We start from the raw sequence: 18,794 nt of genomic DNA on the forward strand, positions 1-18,794 counted from the left end.
GGTTTCTTTTCCCTGTGACTATTGCAATGGTGATCATGCAGGAGGAGCTTGTTCTTGCATGTAACAGTCTGTGTTAATTATCTGTGCTGCACTAATGACACACGCATTAATCGGCGCATTGAAAACCATGTCACCGACCCAGAAAACCCCCGGCTTTGGGATTAAATCTCTAACCCAACCCTAATCCTCATCGGATGAGAAGGCTGCAGCGAGGGGTCTGTGAGTCCTGGGCGTTTTTGCTGTGGATGCGCCGCACTGATGAATAAATAACTGGTGGGTGCTTTGCTGTTAACTGGGGGAGGTGGTGGAGGGTGACGGGTGTCTCTCTGGGATCCGTCTCTGCCTGCACGGCTGCCAGAGCGGGGCTGGGGTCCAGGGGAGCAGAGGTGCGGAGCCCAGCCCCTGCACTCAGAGCTGCTGCAAGTTTCCCTGGAGCATCCTTTATTGCTTTTTTTAATTTAGAGGTGTGAGGGTATCTTTGATTAGATCTGTCCAGACAGGCAGTGCCTTCTTCTGGTTCCCCTCATCATCATCATCATCATTCCCCGTGGTTGCTGAGTCCTTCCAGCTAGATTATATCAAGTGTGTGGGTGCTCGGACCTGGCGTGTGTCCATGGGGCCTCTGTGCCAGCCAGGGCTTTCGGCTGGTGCTCCTGCAAGCAACTTGCTTCATCCTCACCGTGCCTGGGGGCTTCTCGCCTCTTCACTGCTGCTGCCACGTCTTCCTCCTCCTCCTCCTCCTCATTGTGTTCCTCTGATGCCTGGGAGGCTTCAGACTCTTGTCCTGGGGCTCCCCTCGGAGCCTCATGCAAGAAGATGGGGGACACGTCTGTCACCAGCACGCGAGGATGCTCTCGCAGCTCTGCCCTCCTGTTTTTTTTGGCCGAGAGCGATAACTTTTCTCTTGCAGCTTCAGAGGAGGGTTTCGAGCATTTCTGCCCAGGCAGTTGCTGGATCAGCAGGGCTACATGTCGGTGGGCTTAGCACGTCGGAGATGGGGATTGCACTGTCAGCAATGCCTGATGTTAAATCAGCAGCTCTGCTGAACCGTGAGACAGCCCAGCCAGGCGTTGCTTCTGATGTCAAAACGCAGCGCTGTAACCAGGTGAGCCCTGCCCGTACCTCGTGCGATCCTCTGGCAGCTGCCTGCCGCACACGGGCAGCTACCACATGTCTGTGCCTGGTGGTTATTGCACCTTGGGGTGGGATGCGGATACGGGGAGGGCAAATAGCAATGTATCGCTGGGTTAATCCCTTCTGGGGTTCTGCCCCTGGTATCACAAGTGTTGTGTTTGCCTCTTGCCCGGGCTGATGCACGGAGATGCTTCTCTCCGGCTTCTTCCTCCAGCATCTCTCGAAGGAGAAGGCATTGAAATCCAGCACTGCTTTTTCCATGGATTTACTCAGGAAGAATTTACGGCACCAGGAGATGAGTAGGATAGAGGGGTGCTGCTGCCAGACAAGCTGCTAACGGCAACCCCTGCTCCTGCAGCACCTCTCGTACAGCAGAGTGGATTGCAGAGGCATTGCATGAGGCTGAAACGGAGGTACGAACTGAAGCAGCTTCCTCCAGATCCCAGGGTTGGAGCTGCCCGTGGGCAATGCCAGCTGCTCGCTGCCACTGCAGCCATCCGCCGTGTGGCTGGGGACAGATGCTTTTCCAGCCTGGGGTTCGCTCCGTTGGGCAGATGAGAAAAGAAGCAGCTAGCAAGAGCCTTATTAAGTCTCTCTTTGTGAGAGCCGTTTGCAGGACAGAGCTCTCTGAGCACACCAGAGCCAGGATCAGGTCTCCAGGTACGCTAAAATTGGAGACTGGCTGCTCTCGTGGTGTTGGCTCTTCTGCTTTGCAGACTCCTGTGAGGGTCTCCATGCTGCTGCGGTGGTTTTCGGTGGTTTGGGCAAGCGAAGAGGAAAAGAAGAGCAGCACCTGCTTTGAAGTACCTCCCCATGGGGGAAGAGCCAATGCTGGGAGCTTCCCAGGGAGGTGATTTTTGGCACACGTGGCAGTGGAGAGGCCCTGCTGCTGGCCGGGTGGGTAAGAGCGTCAAAAGGAAAAGCCGAAGACATGAGTGTTGCTGAAGGAGAGCAGTGACACCCTGCAAGGGCACAGTTCTGGGCCGGCCACTCTGCAGCAGGAGGTCCCAGCATGAAGTCTCAGCTCCCTGTGCATCTTCTCTACTGGTCCCGGCGCGTCCTTGGCATGCTGCGATGCCCTGACAAACTCTCCGGCACGGCCAGTGGAGACTGCGGTGCACTGCTCAGCGAGGTTTGGGGTGGAAGTGGCCAGTGATGCTGGCACGCCGAAGCATCCAGCAAATGCCGTAGTTGTTTTTCCACCGGAGCGCGATGCTTTGGAAACCAGACCCTGCGTCTTTCCTGGGCCACAGCTCCCAGCTGGCATCACCACAGCTCCTAGCTGGCATTGCTTTGGTCTGTAACCCTTGGGCAGCGTTGGCTTATTCTGCTTCACAGAGCCACGATGAAAATTTCCTTTTATTGTGCCGAGTACGCGATGATGATGAATTCGGCAGTCTACATAAAGACTGCGTGGGTATGGGATTAGAGCCTGTTAACACAGCCGGGCTGGTGGATTTGCCACCATTTCACACTAATCCTCTCTTTATTGCATGGGGTGGATTACATGTCTGTAATGGTGCTTGCTGCAGGCAGAGTCTGGCCGTCGTGCCAGTGCTGGCCCTGGACTGCCTCTGGTTCTTTGGACGCGGTGTGAGGTCCTCTTTGAAGAGCTACACCCTGGGCAAGGTGTGTTTGGTTGCCTAAGCAGTGCTGAGCCTGCCTCGTGGCAGGGAACGCTGGTGTCTTTGTGGCATTTAGGCAGATGGCCCAAAATAACACGGTAAGGTAACAAAACAAAACTCCCAGAGACACAGCCATGAGACCAACTCCAACTCCCAGCCAAGTGTAGATGTCTCCGTCTTGGATGTCTCTGACTCTCGGGGAATCCGCAGTCCCCAGAGAGAAATGGGCACTTCTGGGGCACAACGTGCCACCTGGAACTGGACCATCAGCGGTTTTGGGAGCACCTTGGGTGAGTGTTGGGGGTCTTGCTGAGATGCTGACATTGGCAGTGTGGGGTGCGTGCTGCAGGTCACCAAGAGATGAGCTGGAGCCTGCTCTGCTCTGCTGTCTTCCCAGTCCCCCTTGGGGCACTGATGAGCTTTTCCATGTCCGTGCATTTCTGTAGCACCTATTTTGCCTGGATGTAAAGCTCCTTCCAATGTAACACTTAAAAGTGTGGAAAGAAAGGCAATAGGGAGTGGGATGATTTTTGGTGTCCAACTCACACCTACTGTTCTCACAGGTTTTTATGCAATACCTCCTTATTTTTTCATGGTGTTGTGACCTGGTGAGACTCAGCCCAGCACCTTCTTTTAGGCTCTCCTCTTGCCACCAGCCCTGCCCCAGGGAGAAGCAGCTCTTACTGTGCCTGCATCCTCCTGCTTCAGGCAGCTGGGATGCTTGTGAGCCGGCTGGGGGTCACTCCAAGGATTTGGGACAGATTTGCTGTTATTTAAGCAGTCTGTGTTGATCTGGATGTTTCCCTGTGCTGCTGCTTCTGGTGGTGTCCAGCCAGCCTGGCCTTGGGCCACCGGCATGGCTGTGGGTACCATCGCTGTTGTGGCAGATGACTGCACTCAAAACCGCGCCTCATTGCGATCCGACTGTTTACGCGAGATCATTTGGGATTCAAGCTGGCTTCATCCTTATATTTTCTCTTTTGCTTTCTGCTCAGAGTATTTTGGTGGGGGGGAAGGACAAATTAACCCCCTTTTGGTGCAAATGCTCTGTGTATCTCACCGCTCTGAATCCAAACGGCTCATTTTTATGCTGTGCCACGCGCCTGGAGTGCTGACATGGTGTGAATGTGTTCAGAGCTAAAAAGAGGATCAGAAATCGCCCTTCCCTTGGGGGGCTGTTTTGCAGTAAGCAGCAGCGCAGATGTGTCCCAGGGTTTTGATGACTCCAGGAAGGAAGGGAGCACTTATCTCTGCAGCACCAGACGCATGCAAAACAGCCAGGCACTCTTTCCCCTGATGAATGAAGTGACGGCTCTTGCTGTAATAATTCACCATTGAAAAAGAGATGATTGAATGCATCTGGTGGTTGCCTTCTTTTCGTGTCACTCCTGGGCGATGAAGTGGTCCTTGTCCCACGCAGGCAAAGGAAGGGTCTGGTTGAGGAGCAGGAGACGTCACTCCCAGAACAGCGAATGCTTCCCTGGTAGGTTTTTTCCTCCCCAAAGCTAAGATTCGCAGGGCTCTTCCTCTGGGATGCTTGGGGCAGGTGGGACTGCAGGTTTGAGTGCGTTCCCTCGGCATCCATCAGCATCATGTTGGAGGTGGTGAAATGCTTGGCCTTGCTAGGACTTCCTGAGAGGTTGTCATCCCCCGTGGTTCAGACCCCTGGGCAGAAATCTGGTATACCTTGATGTGATCGTTTACACTTTCAAGCTAATTAATCTTATCTCTTATTCCCTGTATCTATCTAATTTTGACTGTTTGCTCCCGTTGAGGAACCAGGAGCACTGCCACTCTGCAGTGTGTGACACCACCACCTTAGCAGGATGCAGGTGACCTCGGGTGATCGTTTTCAGCTGCATAAATAATTGGCAGGCTGTTAATGGTGTTCCTATTAGCTTGCAACAAGCTGTGAAATCTGCTATATTTGCCGTGACAAATGTGAAAGGTGCTAAATCTGCCCATCGCTGTGGCGGCTGCTGGGCACAGGGACAGACCATGGAGTTGGTGGCACCACGTCTTGCCTCCTGCTCCCCAGCAGGATCTTGATGGCACCTTGCCTCTTTCTCCAGGGGAATCTGCAGGAGCCTTGGTGGTGTTTTTCCATAAAAACACGCTCTTTTGGCTGCCTTAGCTGTGCCTCCTTGTCTTGATGGTGATTTACACCTCCACCATCCAATGCTGGATTAGGACCTGCTACAACAACTTGTTCCAGCCAAGGAGAGGAGGAGAAACAACCTCTGTCCCTCCTGCCACCCAGTTGCAGGTATCGCGGGGCTTCCCCAGGACCTTGTGCCTGTACTGCAGATGGATGGAGCTTGCCTTTTTCTTTAATTGCGGGTGATCTGCTAGAATTGCAAGACGATGAGGGGTAAGCACTGGCTGGGATGTTCAGGTGTGACTAAGCAGCTCTGCCTCTTAACCTTACCTTTGTCTTAGTTATTTTCAAACAAGCTTACTTGTGGAGCCAGAGAGCATCTTGGCTGCTGCTCTCCAACTGTGACTCTGCATCGCGATGATGCTGAGAAACGGTATGGCCTCTGGGCTGCAACGCAGGCGATTGGACTTTGGGACTCCGTCCAGCTCTGGCCCTGTGGCAAAAGCTGTGGCACGTTGTGCCACCTCCTGTACCCCGCCGTCTCCTCTGTGTGTGGGGAGGCAGCAGCTGGGGTGCTGGAGGATTAAAGCCAGTCTCCCGGTGGGGTGGGATGCTGCGTGGAGGTGGGAACAGCATCCTCTGCTGGTCCATCTCCTCCTACTTGCTGGAGTGTTGGTCATGGGGAGACCTTTGAGGAAGGCAGCGGGTAAATTTTGTGCAGGCAGGGTAGGATGGGAGAGGGAAACTGCCTTTTTCTCCAGGAGGCACTGAAAGCAGCCGACTTCCCTCGTGATGGACCCTGCTCCAGGTTGTCAGTGGGTGGCTTCCCAAAACCCTGCACACACAGCACCGCTGTGCCCCGTCCCTGCCTGGCTGGGCTGGGGGTAGGAGCAGCCCCGTTGTGCAGGACCGGAGCAAATGTTGGCACTGCCCGAATCCCACGGGCATCCAGGCACTGCTAAAAGCAGCAGCTGCATCACAGCAGCGATGGCTCTGCAGGATGTGGGCATATGGGGTGTGACTTGGTCTTCCTCGTGCTGCAGAGAAACTGGGGGGTGAGTAAATTCTGCAGATGGCGATGGGGATATCTATACGAAGGCTGTATCTTTAGATGGGTGTAGCCTTAACACCACAGCCATATAACTTGCTGGGGAATTGCTTTTCTTTTGCTTTCATCCTGCAAATTGGGACTGCACTCTCCTTTGTGGGATGTTCATTAAGGAGCCCCTTGCCTGCTGAGCTTTGCGAGGATGGCCCGTGTCCCTGCGCCAGCGTAACGTGGATTTGCGGCTGTGTCTTGCTTACAACCCAGATCAGGTTCAGCTGTAACTAAATTTACCCACCACTCTGTAAGGGTTTTATAAGCTGGATTTTGAGGCATTGCTCCTACTCAGCGACTGCAATTGTTTTCACCTTTGAAGGGGGAGGATTAATGAAATGAATGACTGATGACCTGGGATGCGGGAGTTTCAGCCAGGTTCGTGTCCCCTGCCCTCACCTTAATCTGTGCCAAGACTGGCCCAAGGCAGCCACTTGCGTCCCTCCAGTGTTACTGGCAGAGGCCATCCCTTTGCTCCTTGGCTGGCCACAGAGGGAGGATTGCTGCTGCCGAAAACAGCTGCCTGCCTTTATCCTGTGTGGTTTGCAAGATCTGTTGCTGTTGGGGACGACGTGACACAACCCGCCGATGGAGGTGGGAAGTGGCGATGCATGTGAGCGGTGAAGCAGAAGGTCTAGAAGACTGCACTTCCACCTCTTCTGTCTGGGCTGGATCCTTCCCTGAGAAGAGACAAACCCTCAGGATTGGGGTCCCTTGGGAGTCTCCCAGCTCTTGGTCCCCTTCACGGGGTCCCCATCAGGGAGGACGGACCCACGCAACACCGGTGCTGCATAAGGGCTCCCCAGCAGCTGCATTTCAAAAAGCTTTTGCAGTCGCAGTGGCTGAGATTTAGGACGACTTGTGCAGAGATGGGAATCTGCTCCCTGTTTTGCTTGCACCCTGCACCAAAGTGGCATGGTGGCTGTTGGGAGTCCGGCAGCTGCTGGGTCCTTGCAACAGCAGCAGTGCCTGAGCCTCCCGTGCTGCTTTGCAGAGAGCGGATTTGCAATTCTTGCTTGCAAACATCCAAGAAAACCAGTAGGAGGGCGGTGGGGAGATGCCTCTTTGCACTTATACTTGCTCTGCCTTGCCGGGATGCCCGTGGTGCTGAGCAGATGTCTGCTAATGGTGTATGGCAGCTGACACTCAAGAGCCCAAGGGTTGCATCCTGCCCTGGGCTGTGCACAGTTGTCTGCCAGCCCCCCCTGCATTAATGGGAGCTTCACAGAGCACCCCGGGATCCCCAGCTACCTGCCAGCCCATAGCTGGTGCGAGCTGGGTGCTGCCGTTCGGGGTGCAAGCAGCAATGGCCGATGGCCTGACTTGTTTCACCCATTTGCAGAGGAGCAATCAAAAATCGGGGTGCTGGGCACCGAGCTTGGGAAAGCCCCGTCCCAGGGACTGCAGAGCCTGACTGGTTTTGGAAAATCCTAGAGCAGGTATTTCATGTGCCTCTTGTGCTGCTGGGAGCACACTGGTGTCACCTGCGGGCCTGATCCTGAGCGACTGGGTGTGGGCTGTTGCAAATCCTGCACTGGGGTTGCTGGTGGCAGGATCTGGGCTTTGAAGCCGCAGCTCTGGGGCTTCTCCTGCTGCTAGTCCCAGCTTCTGCTGCAGCTCTGCGTTGGGGAAGGCATGTAGAGAGCATCCTACCGTCGTGCCGCCTCCTGCTCCGGCTATTGCACTCAGTGAACGTTGCTCTTCCTTCCCCGCACGGCCACTCGCTGCTCAGGATCTCGCCATCACCTCCCAAACCTATACCTGGCAAGGCATCCCCCTTTCCAACCCTGTCTCTCACTTGCCTTCGCTCCCCTCTCTTCCAGGACTGTTTTCCCGGCCACATTTTTTTGCTCTACAGCGGCACCAAACAGCCCTGGGAGCTGGTGGTGCTCAGCCAGCTGGAAAAGCATCTTGGTGATGGACGTCACCGAGACCGGTGGCGAAGCTGTCCCAGCCCAGAGCAGGGAACCTGGCCGACTGGTCCTGGCGGAGCCTCGTGAATGGTTTCCTTCTGGATTTGTTTCCTCTGGGAGCGGCGTCCTGGCCTCGCCGGTGTCCCCCCACCACGCGGAGCAGCAGCGGCATGCTGGTGTGCCGGCTCCGGTGCCATGCATCCAGGGGCTCCATCCTGCATCTCACGGGGATGGGGACAGCATGTTGTGAGGGGTTTTGCTGGAAGAGGAAGGTATGTCCAAGGGGAAGGTGCAGCTCTCTGGATTTTTGCAGCTGTAACCAGAAGTAAGTCGTGCCATGTCCTTCGGTGGAAGGCAGCAGCCAGCGGTGTTTTAATTACCGCTGCTGACAGCTGGGGAGGACACGGCCTCGGAGGCTGTCAGACTGCGGCCGTGTTTGATGCGCCCGTTTCTTTGTCTCCGGGAAGGGTCATCGCGGCTCCTCGATCCAGCTGGTGCCGTGTGAGCAAACGCCGAAAAGCAACGGCTGCTGGTCTGGTCTTGGTTTGTCATTGGCAAAGGTGGGGATGGCCAAAACAGCCTCGGCTGAGCCGGGGGTTTGTTCGAGCCGTCGAAGGGGCTGGGGCTCCCTGCCGGGCGGTGAGCCTGGATGGAGCCGAGACGTGGCTGAGACCTCTTGGGCTGAGACCTGGCTCCTCGAGGACCATGCGAGCAGCCGTAGGTATTGAGGAAAACCAGACAGCTGAGCCTGAGATAAGGGCTGGAATTCATTTCCCTTTGATATCGACCTCTCCATGGGAGATTATCATGTCTGAGCTACTCGCCCCCGGCTCCCTGCAGCCCCAGGGAGCTCGTGGGCTGGTGCTGTGGTGCTGCCCCCGCTTCGTACTGGGAGTCTGGGGCGGGTTTTGGCTCAGGAATGAGCTCTGGCAACAGAAAAATACACCCTGAGCCCTGTTGAGTGCTAGTCTCACCTCCAGAGAGCATCCCTGTGCAACTTTGCGCTGTCTGGCTGTAGGAGGTATAAAGCCAAATAAATAATTTTAATTTGCTTGGCTGCTGCTGGCAGCTGGGGAGCTGGGCTTGGGGGATCTTTCTTGCAGGATGTTCTCCTGTTGCCACCCTCGGCATCGCTTGTCTTCCAATGAGCAAACGTGACGCTTGCCTGCGGTTGATCCGGATGCTTCGTGAGTGCTGTGGTTTGGATCAGGCCACGGGCAGGGTCCTTTGCCAGTGTGTCCGAATTACAGAGGAAGCGGCTGCAGAAAGGTGGCCCAGCAGTCTTTTGAAAACAGGGAATAAACCCTGTACATACCCCAGCCGGCCCCTAAATCCACACGGACACAAGTTGTGGGATGCTGTCAGAAACAAGCATTGTCCTGACCTGCTGCTTGGTACCACTGCCTCTGGCAGGGTCTGGGGCCATGCGAGGACCATCCCAGTCATCTTCCCAAAACCTCCCCGTGCTCAGTGGAGAAAGTATGTAATGCTGATGGCCACTTCTCCATCACTTGGATTTTTTTTTTTTGTTTTGGTTTTTTTTTTGTTATGGCTATAAATGAAGCTTGTCGGTGTGGATTTCCATTTGGGATACAGCACAGATCCTTCACGAAGCTTGGCAGCCTTGGGATGGGAGGACCTGAGGTTTTATCTGCTGTGATTTTTATTTAGTATGTTGATTCCTGTCAAGTGATCGAGTGATTTCTCCTCCGCATCCCACGGCTCCCAGCTGCCTGGTGACGCACTGGAGGGCTGCCTTCGCGTGGCTCCTCTGATTACCTCCTTTTCCCCTAATTTACCATTATACCTTACAAACTGTGTTTAATTGCAGTAGGATAATTACAGGTGATCTCCTAGCGCATCGTTTTAAAGAGCTCAGCCCCCTGAGCCGGGGACAGCCAGCAACTTCCATCCTTGGTGCCAGCGAGCTGCGCCAAAATGGGTATATCTGTGCCCGCTGCGTGTGGGCTGCCTGCGGAGAGGGACCTTCGGAGCAGATAATGAGCTTTGCCGGGCCAGGAAGGTCACGGCCGCTATCTCATTACTTGCCCTTGTGTTTCCATCCTCTTAATCGCAATGCATCAGCGTAATAAAAGAAGCCAGCATGCCAGGTTGGGGCATGGGTTAGTTTTAACTGGCAGGAGGCTTCAGCTTGATGCTGGGTATGAAGGCATCAGGGCAGGGTCTGCCCGTGGGCTTTGTGGCTGTGGGTGCCTGTCAACAGGACTTTTTGGGGTGGGGAGAGGAGCTGAGTTGTTTCCAGAGAACGAGGTGAAAACGCGGTGCGAAGCACCCTGAAAATCTTCGGTCCCACATCTCCCTGCACCCATCCACGCAGCCCCGTGGGGTCTGTGGCTCATGTGAGGAGGAGCTGGGTGGTCCCTGTTTGGGCTGGGGGGGGGGGAGTTAGGATAGGTGCACAGCAAGGAATTTGGGGGGACAGGACCCTGACACCTCCCTGCCTGCAGTCAGAGAAACAGCAAAGCGGGGGGACCTGCTGCGTTGCTCCAAGCTCGCAGGAGCCATGTTGCCCATCGTGGCGCTGAGGATTTATTTGCAAAGGGCTCTGCCCCTCTCCTTTCCCGGGGTCATTTCCACCTGCTCTTCTGGCTAATCATACAGCCTTAATGCCATTGCCATGTGGTGCTTGCTGGGGAATATTTGAGCTCGGGCAGGCAGGTATCTCTATTGCTGTGGCAGCGCTGCTGAGTTGCTTCCTAGAGCTGCTGATGGCCACAAATAGCAATCCAGAGGCTGAGAAGCCGACACCATAGGACAAACCCACATTCGGAGCTTGCAGATGCTTTTTGGCTAAATTGTTTCTGCCTAGCAGAACCGCATGTGATTGCATCTTATTAGAGAGCCTTAATGATACTGAAGACTGATGTATGTTGGAGCTCACCCTTGGGACACTTGCATTATACCCATCTGCACTGGAAAAAATAGCAGGTTTGCAAGAGCATGGTCTGTGGGTTTAAATTCACCCTGGCCAGTTTGATGCTGGGACTGATGCTGCAGAAATCCACCTGTGGACTGAGCTCTGCACAGTGAGAGCAGGCAGGAGTGATCAGGGATGGAGATAACACAAACGCAGGGTCAGGTCCTTCCATGCTGCAGGTATTAAGAAGCAGGAGAGAGTAGAGATGAATACAAAGCAAAACATCTTTTTAAATATGATGGGTTACACTGATTTTTATTTTTTTCCCCCAAAGGACAGACCCAAACTCATTGTGTTTGTCCTTCATGTATCTGATCTGAGTTTGGTTCCTGTGTCTTCCCACGACTGGGGGAGCTCCTCGAGGTGAGGCTGGGGGTGGTGGTGAGGTCCTGGGGGATATGGCAGTGTTCAGGACATCACCGAAGGCATGCATGCCTACCCCTGCATTTTTGTTTCTTATCATGGGATATTGGTTCCCTCTGCTTTGTGCTTCTTCACCTAAAATATGAAAACCTGATGCTTTGTTTCACTTCCCTGGTGATTTGTTTCTGATATTATTAAAGGAAAAACTTCCTTCCCTGGATGAGACTTAAAACCTGCTCCCATCCAAAGGAGAGGTTTGATGAAGAACTGATGAATTGGAGCTTTTCTTGGACAAATCCTGGTAAAACCAGGCCAGGTCATGGAAGCTGGCTTTAGTCTTTTTGAATAGTTTTGAGTTTTTCAGGCCAGCGTTTATCTGAAGAGGACCTCCCTTGGTATGGTGATGAGTTGGAGCTAGCCAAAGCAGTTAATTTGCCTGCAAGTTGCCAGCCTGCCTCCAAACTCCTAGAGAATTTCCATAAAAATCATATTTTCCTACTTTTAAACATAAGAAGTTTAGTGCATCCCAACTTGCAGAGATTTAGGGGAGGGAGGAGGAGGTGCAGCCCTGCCCCTGTGCTCAGCTTCACATGGGGTTGATTGCAAAGGAAGCGGCAAAGCCGAGGGAACTCGGTGTTTCAGTCTAACGTAAAAAAATAACCTAAAAATAGAGCTGTGAGAGCTTGTCTCTCTCTTGTCAGACAATAGAAAGGCAGCTCGCAAGAGCTGGCAGCGTCCCATCCCCAAGCGGACGTCCTGCACCCGGAAATCTCCTGCTGGGAGTCCAGCACGCCTGGGGATGGATGATGCTTGGAATCGTGGCGATGCCGAGAGGGTCTCAGAGCGGCTGTGGCGGTGGTTACTGCACCAAGAGGTTCTCCTATCAGCCTAGGACATGGTGTCCCTGCTGTCTCCTGCCTGGTGGCACGGGACAGGGACACTGTGCAAGGCATCGCTTAGTGCATCCCGTGAGCTCTCCTTCCCTTGGGCTGAATGCGTCTGCCTGTGTCCCTGCAGCTGATGGGTCCTGTTCCCTGGAAAAGGGCCCATCGTGGAGAGGAGAGGGCTTTTGGCCACAGCAAATGTGTTGTTGGGGCCAGGCCAGGCCCTTTGCTGTCTGCTGGGCTCTGCGGCTCTGGGGAGGAGCTGGGCATCCTCCCTCTCTGCCTCCTCGGACCAAAGGGCTCGTCGGCTCCTGGCTTGAGCATCCTCTCCTGTCTGCGGCTGTCACCCTGGGGACCCTTGTCCTGTCCAGCTTCTCCTCATGTGCAGGATCGGAGCTGGAGGTGGCTGCTGGGGATCTCAGGGCATCCGCGGAGGGCTGGGCTTGGCTGAGGTTTGTGTGAGCCCAGCCTGGGCTCCCGGGGACCAGGGATGGTACGGGGACAGGAAAAGGCTGCGGGGCTGGGGCATGGTGAGCCAGGACATCATGACGGCTTCGTGGTGTCAAGGCAGTTGTCTATATTGCAGCCATCTCCTCGGAGGTGATTCAGGTTTGGATGGTCAGAACTGAACTGGGTTTAGCCCCATGGGTACAGGGGATCGTGCAAAGCTCTGGGATTGTGTTTTGTAAAACCGGGGTCCTGGGACAGGAGGAGGGGGAGTGGTGGGGAGTCAGCTCTGGAGTCACCACGTGCCGGCGCTGGCTCTGTGACCAGCTCCCGGGCTGCGAGGGCCATGCCGGGTGCTGATGTGTCCCTTCCTCCCCTCCAGGCTTGCCGCGATTTCCTGGACTTAGCCGAAACTCACAGCCGAAAATGGCAACGGATGCTGCAGTATGAGCGGGAGCAGAGGATCCGGCTGGAGGAGACCATCGAGCAGTTAGCCAAGCAGCACAACAGCTTGGAGCGAGCCTGCCGCGGAGCTCCCGGCCTGTCCTCCAGTAGCACCGGCATCACCAGCACCGCCAAGGGTGAGCACCGGCTGGCCGGGCAGCGGGGACGGGGCTGTTACAGGGGCAGAGCCCTGTGGGAAGCCCCGGGCTGGATGGGGCTTCCCGCTCGGTTGCTCCCAGCGAGTCGGCAGGGATGGGGAGGATGCACGAGGCAATGCCCTGTATGCCTGTAATTTCTTTTTTATAATGGATCCCATTGCAGCATAAATCGTCCCCAATTGTCCTGCTCCTTGCTTGGAGACTTGGATGTCCCCAAGATACAGATGCAGGAGAGGGCTGTGTCCCCAGCTCGCTTACACTATTCCAGGCTATTTTAGTAGCTGTAGCCCTCACTGGTGGGCACATGTCTGGCTGCTGGAGAGCAGCCATGGTGCTTGGAGGAAGCCCAGGGTCCCCTGGCACTGCCAAGTTCCCGGCTGCGTGGGGTGGTGGTGGCACAGCCAGGCCTTGTTTGCTGCTTGCAAGAGTTACCGGGCAATAAAACCTAACAGCTTTGCACATTCGTGCCAAATCTGCTTCCCTGCGGGAGGCATTAGTTACAGCCTGGTAGCCAAAAACTGCAAATAGTGCCTTATCTTATTTTTAAAGGATATATGGACTCAAGGGAGAGAATAGCGGCTGTTGCAGGGGGGTGACGGCCATGCCAGGCACTGCCCTCATTCTTGTATGGCCTCAAGGAGACGGCCTCAAGTTGCACCAGGGCAGATTTAGATTGCATATTAGGAAAAATTTCTTCACCGAAAGGGTTGTCAAGCATTGGAACAGGCTGCCTAGAGAATTGGTTGAGTCATCCCCAGGGGTATTTAAAAGACATGTAGATATGGTGCTTAGGGACATGGTTTAGTGGTGGACCTGGCAGCATTAGGTTAACGGTTGGACTTGATGATCTTTTCCAACCTAAATGATTCTGTGGCACAGCTGGGGAGGGCAGGGGCGAAATCGCTGTAGGGACAGGCACAAATCCAGCCCAAATGCTGCTCCTTTGGAGGAGTGTGGGAACGATGTGGGGAAGGAGGTCGCTGAACCCTGCCGGAAAGCCGAGCCAACTGAGCCAGCTGAGCCAGGCGGGCTGTTGCAGCGAGGTGGCTGGAGCCGGGGTGGCTGCTCTGGTCCCTTCACGTGGCCTTGGCACTGCCCACGGCATCCCTCTTGCCGGAGCAGCAGTACTGCCCGGAGGCTTCGAGAGAGGTGGTCAGCTCTGCTGCATGCCCTGCACCATCGAGCGCAGCACAGCGAGGGCAGGAGCAGGGGAGCTGCGCCGGGTCTCAAAAGTCACCACGATTAATGTCTGCTCCCGGCTTTGTAGCGATCTCTCCCGCCGTAGCAGAGAAGAGAAATGTTTATAAGTGCAGGGCTGGAAAACCCGAGGGCTGGGAAATCTCTCTGAGCATCACCTGAAACACGTGACTTTTTTTTTTCTGCTCTAATCCAAACCGGATTTCCCGGCAGACAGGGCGGTGCTGGAGGGGCAGCTGCATTAGACACGGTTGGGCGTGCGTCTGGCTCAGGCAGCCTGGTGACATTTTTGAAGGTGCTCCCCAGCATGGCAGGGAAGCCTTGTGTGGCTTGGACTGGGGAGCTGGACACACGCTGCCGGGGCACATCCTTGCTTTTAGGAGCTGGAAATTGGTATGGCATCCTCTCGTCATGGAGTGGGGTGGAGAGGAGGGGGACAAGCTGTAAAATGAGCCAGCATTAGAGGGGATACAGTGGGAAGAGGGTGGGCTCTGGGGACAGACTTGTGCTCGATGGGTTCTAAAGGGGACCAGCAGCACCTGAGCATCTCAAACCCTTTGCACCAACAGGGAGTGTGCAGTCTGCAAAAGGAGAGGCCAGTGATGAAGATGAAGAGACGGAGTATTTTGATGCCATGGAGGATGCACCAGCTTTTATCACTGTAACCGCAGACCCCAAGCATCACAGGTACGAGCCTCCGCTCCAGGGCCACACGTTGCACAGTGCAACCTGGCGAAACCTGCTGTGAGTGCGGGGAGAGACCGTTTGCCTGGCATTGTGCTTGGGCTTGAGGGCAGCATCCTCTCCCGTGGGATCACTCTGCGTGCATGTCCCCCAGCAAATGGGCTGCCTCTGCCCAGGGCTCTGTACTGCACCCCTCTGCCCTTGCATTCCTGGAGCAAGTGAGGCTGAGGATGGCCCCAGCTATAATGAAGCAGGTGAGGAAGGGCAGGCATCAAGCCCATGCTGTGGGAAAGCTGAGTCCTCTGCCCCAGCAGCTGATGTGAGCTTGAGGGAAGCCTGGGCAGGGACTTGGAGAGAGATCCCTTGGAGCATTGGGCAGAAGCAGGGAGTATCTTGCCATCGTCTGCCTTGACCTGCTCTTACACCTCCCTGGGCATCTGTCTGGGCTTGGAGACACCTGTGGTCTAAACACGGTCACACCGCTGGCCTCGCTGGCCTCGCTGGCAAAAGCAGAGGCTCTCTGCCCCCAGGCTGGGTCATACCGTGCTGAGTATTGCCTCCATCACCCTGTTACCTTCCTGGCAGCACCCTGGGGTGGTGCAGGGAAATGCTCCGAGTAGTGTAGGCTGTGCTGCACCAGCCCTGGCTCTTCTCTCCCCTTGTCTGCCCTTTCTTGTGTTTACCAGCCAGTACTTTCTTCCCCGCAGGCGTTCGGGCAGTAACCTGAGTGGGGCCAGCGAGGGCCACCCTGAGGATTGGAACCTGGAGGACAGTGTGAGTTGGCCGGGCAGAGCGGGAGGGATGAAACCGGGAGAGAGGAGCAGGAGAGGAGGAGGTTGTTGGAGGGACTCTCCACCCGGGTCCTTCCCATGCCTCCAGGACAGAGCAGAGTTGATTGCTCTGTGAGCACCACTCCAAGCACCCTCCTACAGGAAGCAGGAAAGTGTTGGGGGGCAATTGCACCATTATTTCCCCCATGCCCTGGAGAATAGGCTTCCAGTGATGCTCCCCAGTACAAGGGCATGCAGTGTCTTCTGAGCTGCGGTTGCCGCTCCTGGGAGCGTTTGGGTCATGCTGGGCAAGTCCAGCTTAGACCTGTGTTTCTTCTGTTGCTTCCACAGGTCTTTGAAAGCTCAAATCAAAGCAGCTACAATGAGTCCACTTGCAAAGATCTCCTGCCGAAGAAGAGGAGACGGACTCGCATCCCCGACAAACCCAACTACAGCCTTAACCTCTGGAGCATCATGAAAAACTGCATCGGCAAAGAGCTGTCCAAGATCCCTATGCCTGTAAGTGAGCGTGTCCCAGGTGCTGAGGGCTGGTGGAAAGGGTGCTGCTGTGATGCTGGCATTGAGGGTTTAGTTTGGGCATGGCTCTTGGCTGTGCAAAGGACTTGGATTATGGCTCCAGGTTGTCCTGTCAGGTGCTGTGGTAGTCTAGCAGCCCTGAGCGGGACAAGAGCATGTCACCAGCTGCCAACTTTGTCCTGGGGAACTGGCTTCTGCACTGGCAGAGCCCTCTGAAACCACCTCACCCTTCTCCCTGGCCCTGCTCCGCAGCACCGATGTGTCCTTGCTGCTCAACTCTGCTGACTCTAAGCTCTATATTTTTCCCTGCAATTTATTTGCCCCTTGAAATCATCCATCTGCTGCCAGAGAGCCAGCACAGCCAGAAAGCTGAACCATCAGGCAGGAGGAGGCTGTCCTCAGCAGCACGGAGCTGTAGTGCCAGTTGCTTTGTGGTAAATGGCTCTGACATCGTGGATGTTACGTTAGGGACTATTTGAATTGGATTGCCTCTTTCTTTGGGACTGATCCATTCTGCTCTGCCAGCTGCGGAGAGCCCTGACAGCTTGGTCACACGAGTCCCAGGGCGAGCTGGAGCAGAGGGGACGTTGCTCGAGTGTCCTCTGCAAATCCAACTGTTGCAGAAGCAAGGAGGGAACGAGGACACCTTGAATCCCTGAGGATTCAAATGTTTCACCCAGGGACTAGAAGAAGAGACCTTGTTGCTGATCATGCTTTCCCCAGTATGCATCCTGGGGACTTGATGCTCAGGGAGCAGCCCCACCTGCACTGACAGCATGGCAGGGCTGCGTTTTACCCCAGGGATGCAAAGTACCTTTATTTTCCTTGCAAAGAGCAGCCTTTTGGTGAAGGAGATGCCGTGGGGATGATTAACGGCACCGCTGGGTGCTGCCGGGTTTGCTCCTTGGGGCGAAGGCTTCCTGCATGTGGTCAGCAGACAGTTTGCTGGCAGGGGTCTGTGTGGAGGAACCCCCCTCGCATGGGCTGCCACAGAGGGTAAGCAGGATGTGCATTTAATTCTTGCAGATAAATAACCATGTGCTTCATCTACCCAGATGAAATGCTGCCCACACCAAAGCTCCCCCAAAACTACAGCCATTTTTTTCAGAGCAAACTAGCCCTTTCCAAGCTGCTGGTTCATTAGCAGGTCTTCACCAGCCCAGTAAGCAGCATGGATGGGACTGGATACCATCGTAAGGAATCCATTTCCCCAAAAACTGTGAAGTCCTGTCAAGCTTGGGAGAGCTGTAAAACAGCTGGGGGTGACTGGGGGTTATTGTGGCACTGACTGGAGTGGAAGTAGCTCAGGAAAGCATGAACCATAGCCCTGGAGCCATATTTGGGGTTCTTCCTCTGCTGGGTAAAGGGGATAGAGTGTGTTACAGGGGCTTGGATGCTGAACTGATTGTATTTCGTCTCTTTTTAAAGCAGTGCCTGACACTCTTCAAGTAAGAGAGATGAGTTTGTCTCTTCTTTGTGCTATTTCCAGCCAAGATATACAGCCCAGTGCCGTCTGTTAGCATTTCTGCAGCAGCATCAATATCAGATAAAGGCTTGATGGGTACAGAAATAAGCTCAGGACGTGAAATACCAGCAGCTGCTGGTGCCTGGAGAGAGGAAATTTATACCTTCCCTATCAATCAAATCATTGCGGGAGCTGCTAAAGCCAAGTCCAAACCTGAGAGCGTTATGTTCTGCTCGCACAGCACCCCCTGATGCCGGCTCAGGGGATGTAATTACTCCATCCCTCCTGGGGCAAGTGGATCTGGCTGTCTCTGTAAACTGTTCAACAGAGCTATAGGCTGTAAAGAAGGGGCTCAGCCTGGCATCAACCACTCGCTGTTACCTCCTCTCTCTGGGTATCTGTACAGATACAGAGGCAGGGAGATGCTTTGCACCCCACAAACTCAGCTGCACGTGGCATTTCTTTGGGAGATTCACCCTAAGAGCAAGCAGCCCGTGGTAAGGCAACAGGGAGCAATTTAATCTCTGTGCAATAGCCATTTAAATTCTCTCTCTGTAGTACGTGTGCCTGGAGTGCAGGAGAAGCCGGCAGCTCAGTGAATTGAGACGGAGCTGCGGAGCGAGGGCTTTCAAGCTGACATTGTGGTAAATGGAGCAAAGGAGGAGAAGGAAGCAGAGCGGCCGGCTCAGGGCTGTTTGGAAACGTGGTTAATTATAGTACAGACTGTCAGTGAGCCTGTTGTGTGCCCTGAGTGATGGGAGTTTCTCCTTCTATGTGCTTCACCTGATTCTTGGCAAATTAAGAGCATTTCTGAGACCCTGTCCCCTTCCCAGGGGATGTGATGGACTGAAAAACCTCTCCGTGCAAACAGCGCACTCCTTAATTTTTCCTCTGAATGAACAAATCTGCAGCATTGTAAAGGAAGAAAACAGCTTTAGGGATTTTGCATTTTGGGTGGGTTCATCTTCCTTCCTCCATGGACAGGTTTTGCTTTGCCATTGCCCGAGTGGTGCTGGTGGAGAGGATGCAGCTGCTGGC

At 54.7% G+C, this 18,794-nt stretch overlaps 1 protein-coding gene across 6 annotated transcripts in view; it reads left to right on the forward strand.

Moving 5' to 3' along the window:
• OSBP2 (oxysterol binding protein 2) overlaps nucleotides 1–18,794 on the forward strand; it is a 122,238-nt gene that overhangs the window by 94,264 nt on the left and 9,180 nt on the right. For all 6 annotated transcript variants that reach the window (XR_774096.1, XM_010563348.1, XM_010563352.1 and 3 more), the window contains 4 exons: nucleotides 12,884–13,082; nucleotides 14,870–14,987; nucleotides 15,692–15,758; nucleotides 16,106–16,273. Coding sequence is in view for 5 of the 6 variants with exons in the window: in XM_010563348.1 (XP_010561650.1) it covers nucleotides 12,884–13,082; nucleotides 14,870–14,987; nucleotides 15,692–15,758; nucleotides 16,106–16,273 (552 nt within the window). In the remaining variant the exon portion in view is untranslated. The remainder of the gene's footprint in view (nucleotides 1–12,883; nucleotides 13,083–14,869; nucleotides 14,988–15,691; nucleotides 15,759–16,105; nucleotides 16,274–18,794) is intronic.

This window comes from Haliaeetus leucocephalus, unplaced genomic scaffold (genome assembly GCF_000737465.1).
Source record: "Haliaeetus leucocephalus isolate CR32 unplaced genomic scaffold, Haliaeetus_leucocephalus-4.0 Scaffold165, whole genome shotgun sequence".
Lineage (NCBI taxonomy): Eukaryota > Metazoa > Chordata > Aves > Accipitriformes > Accipitridae > Haliaeetus > Haliaeetus leucocephalus.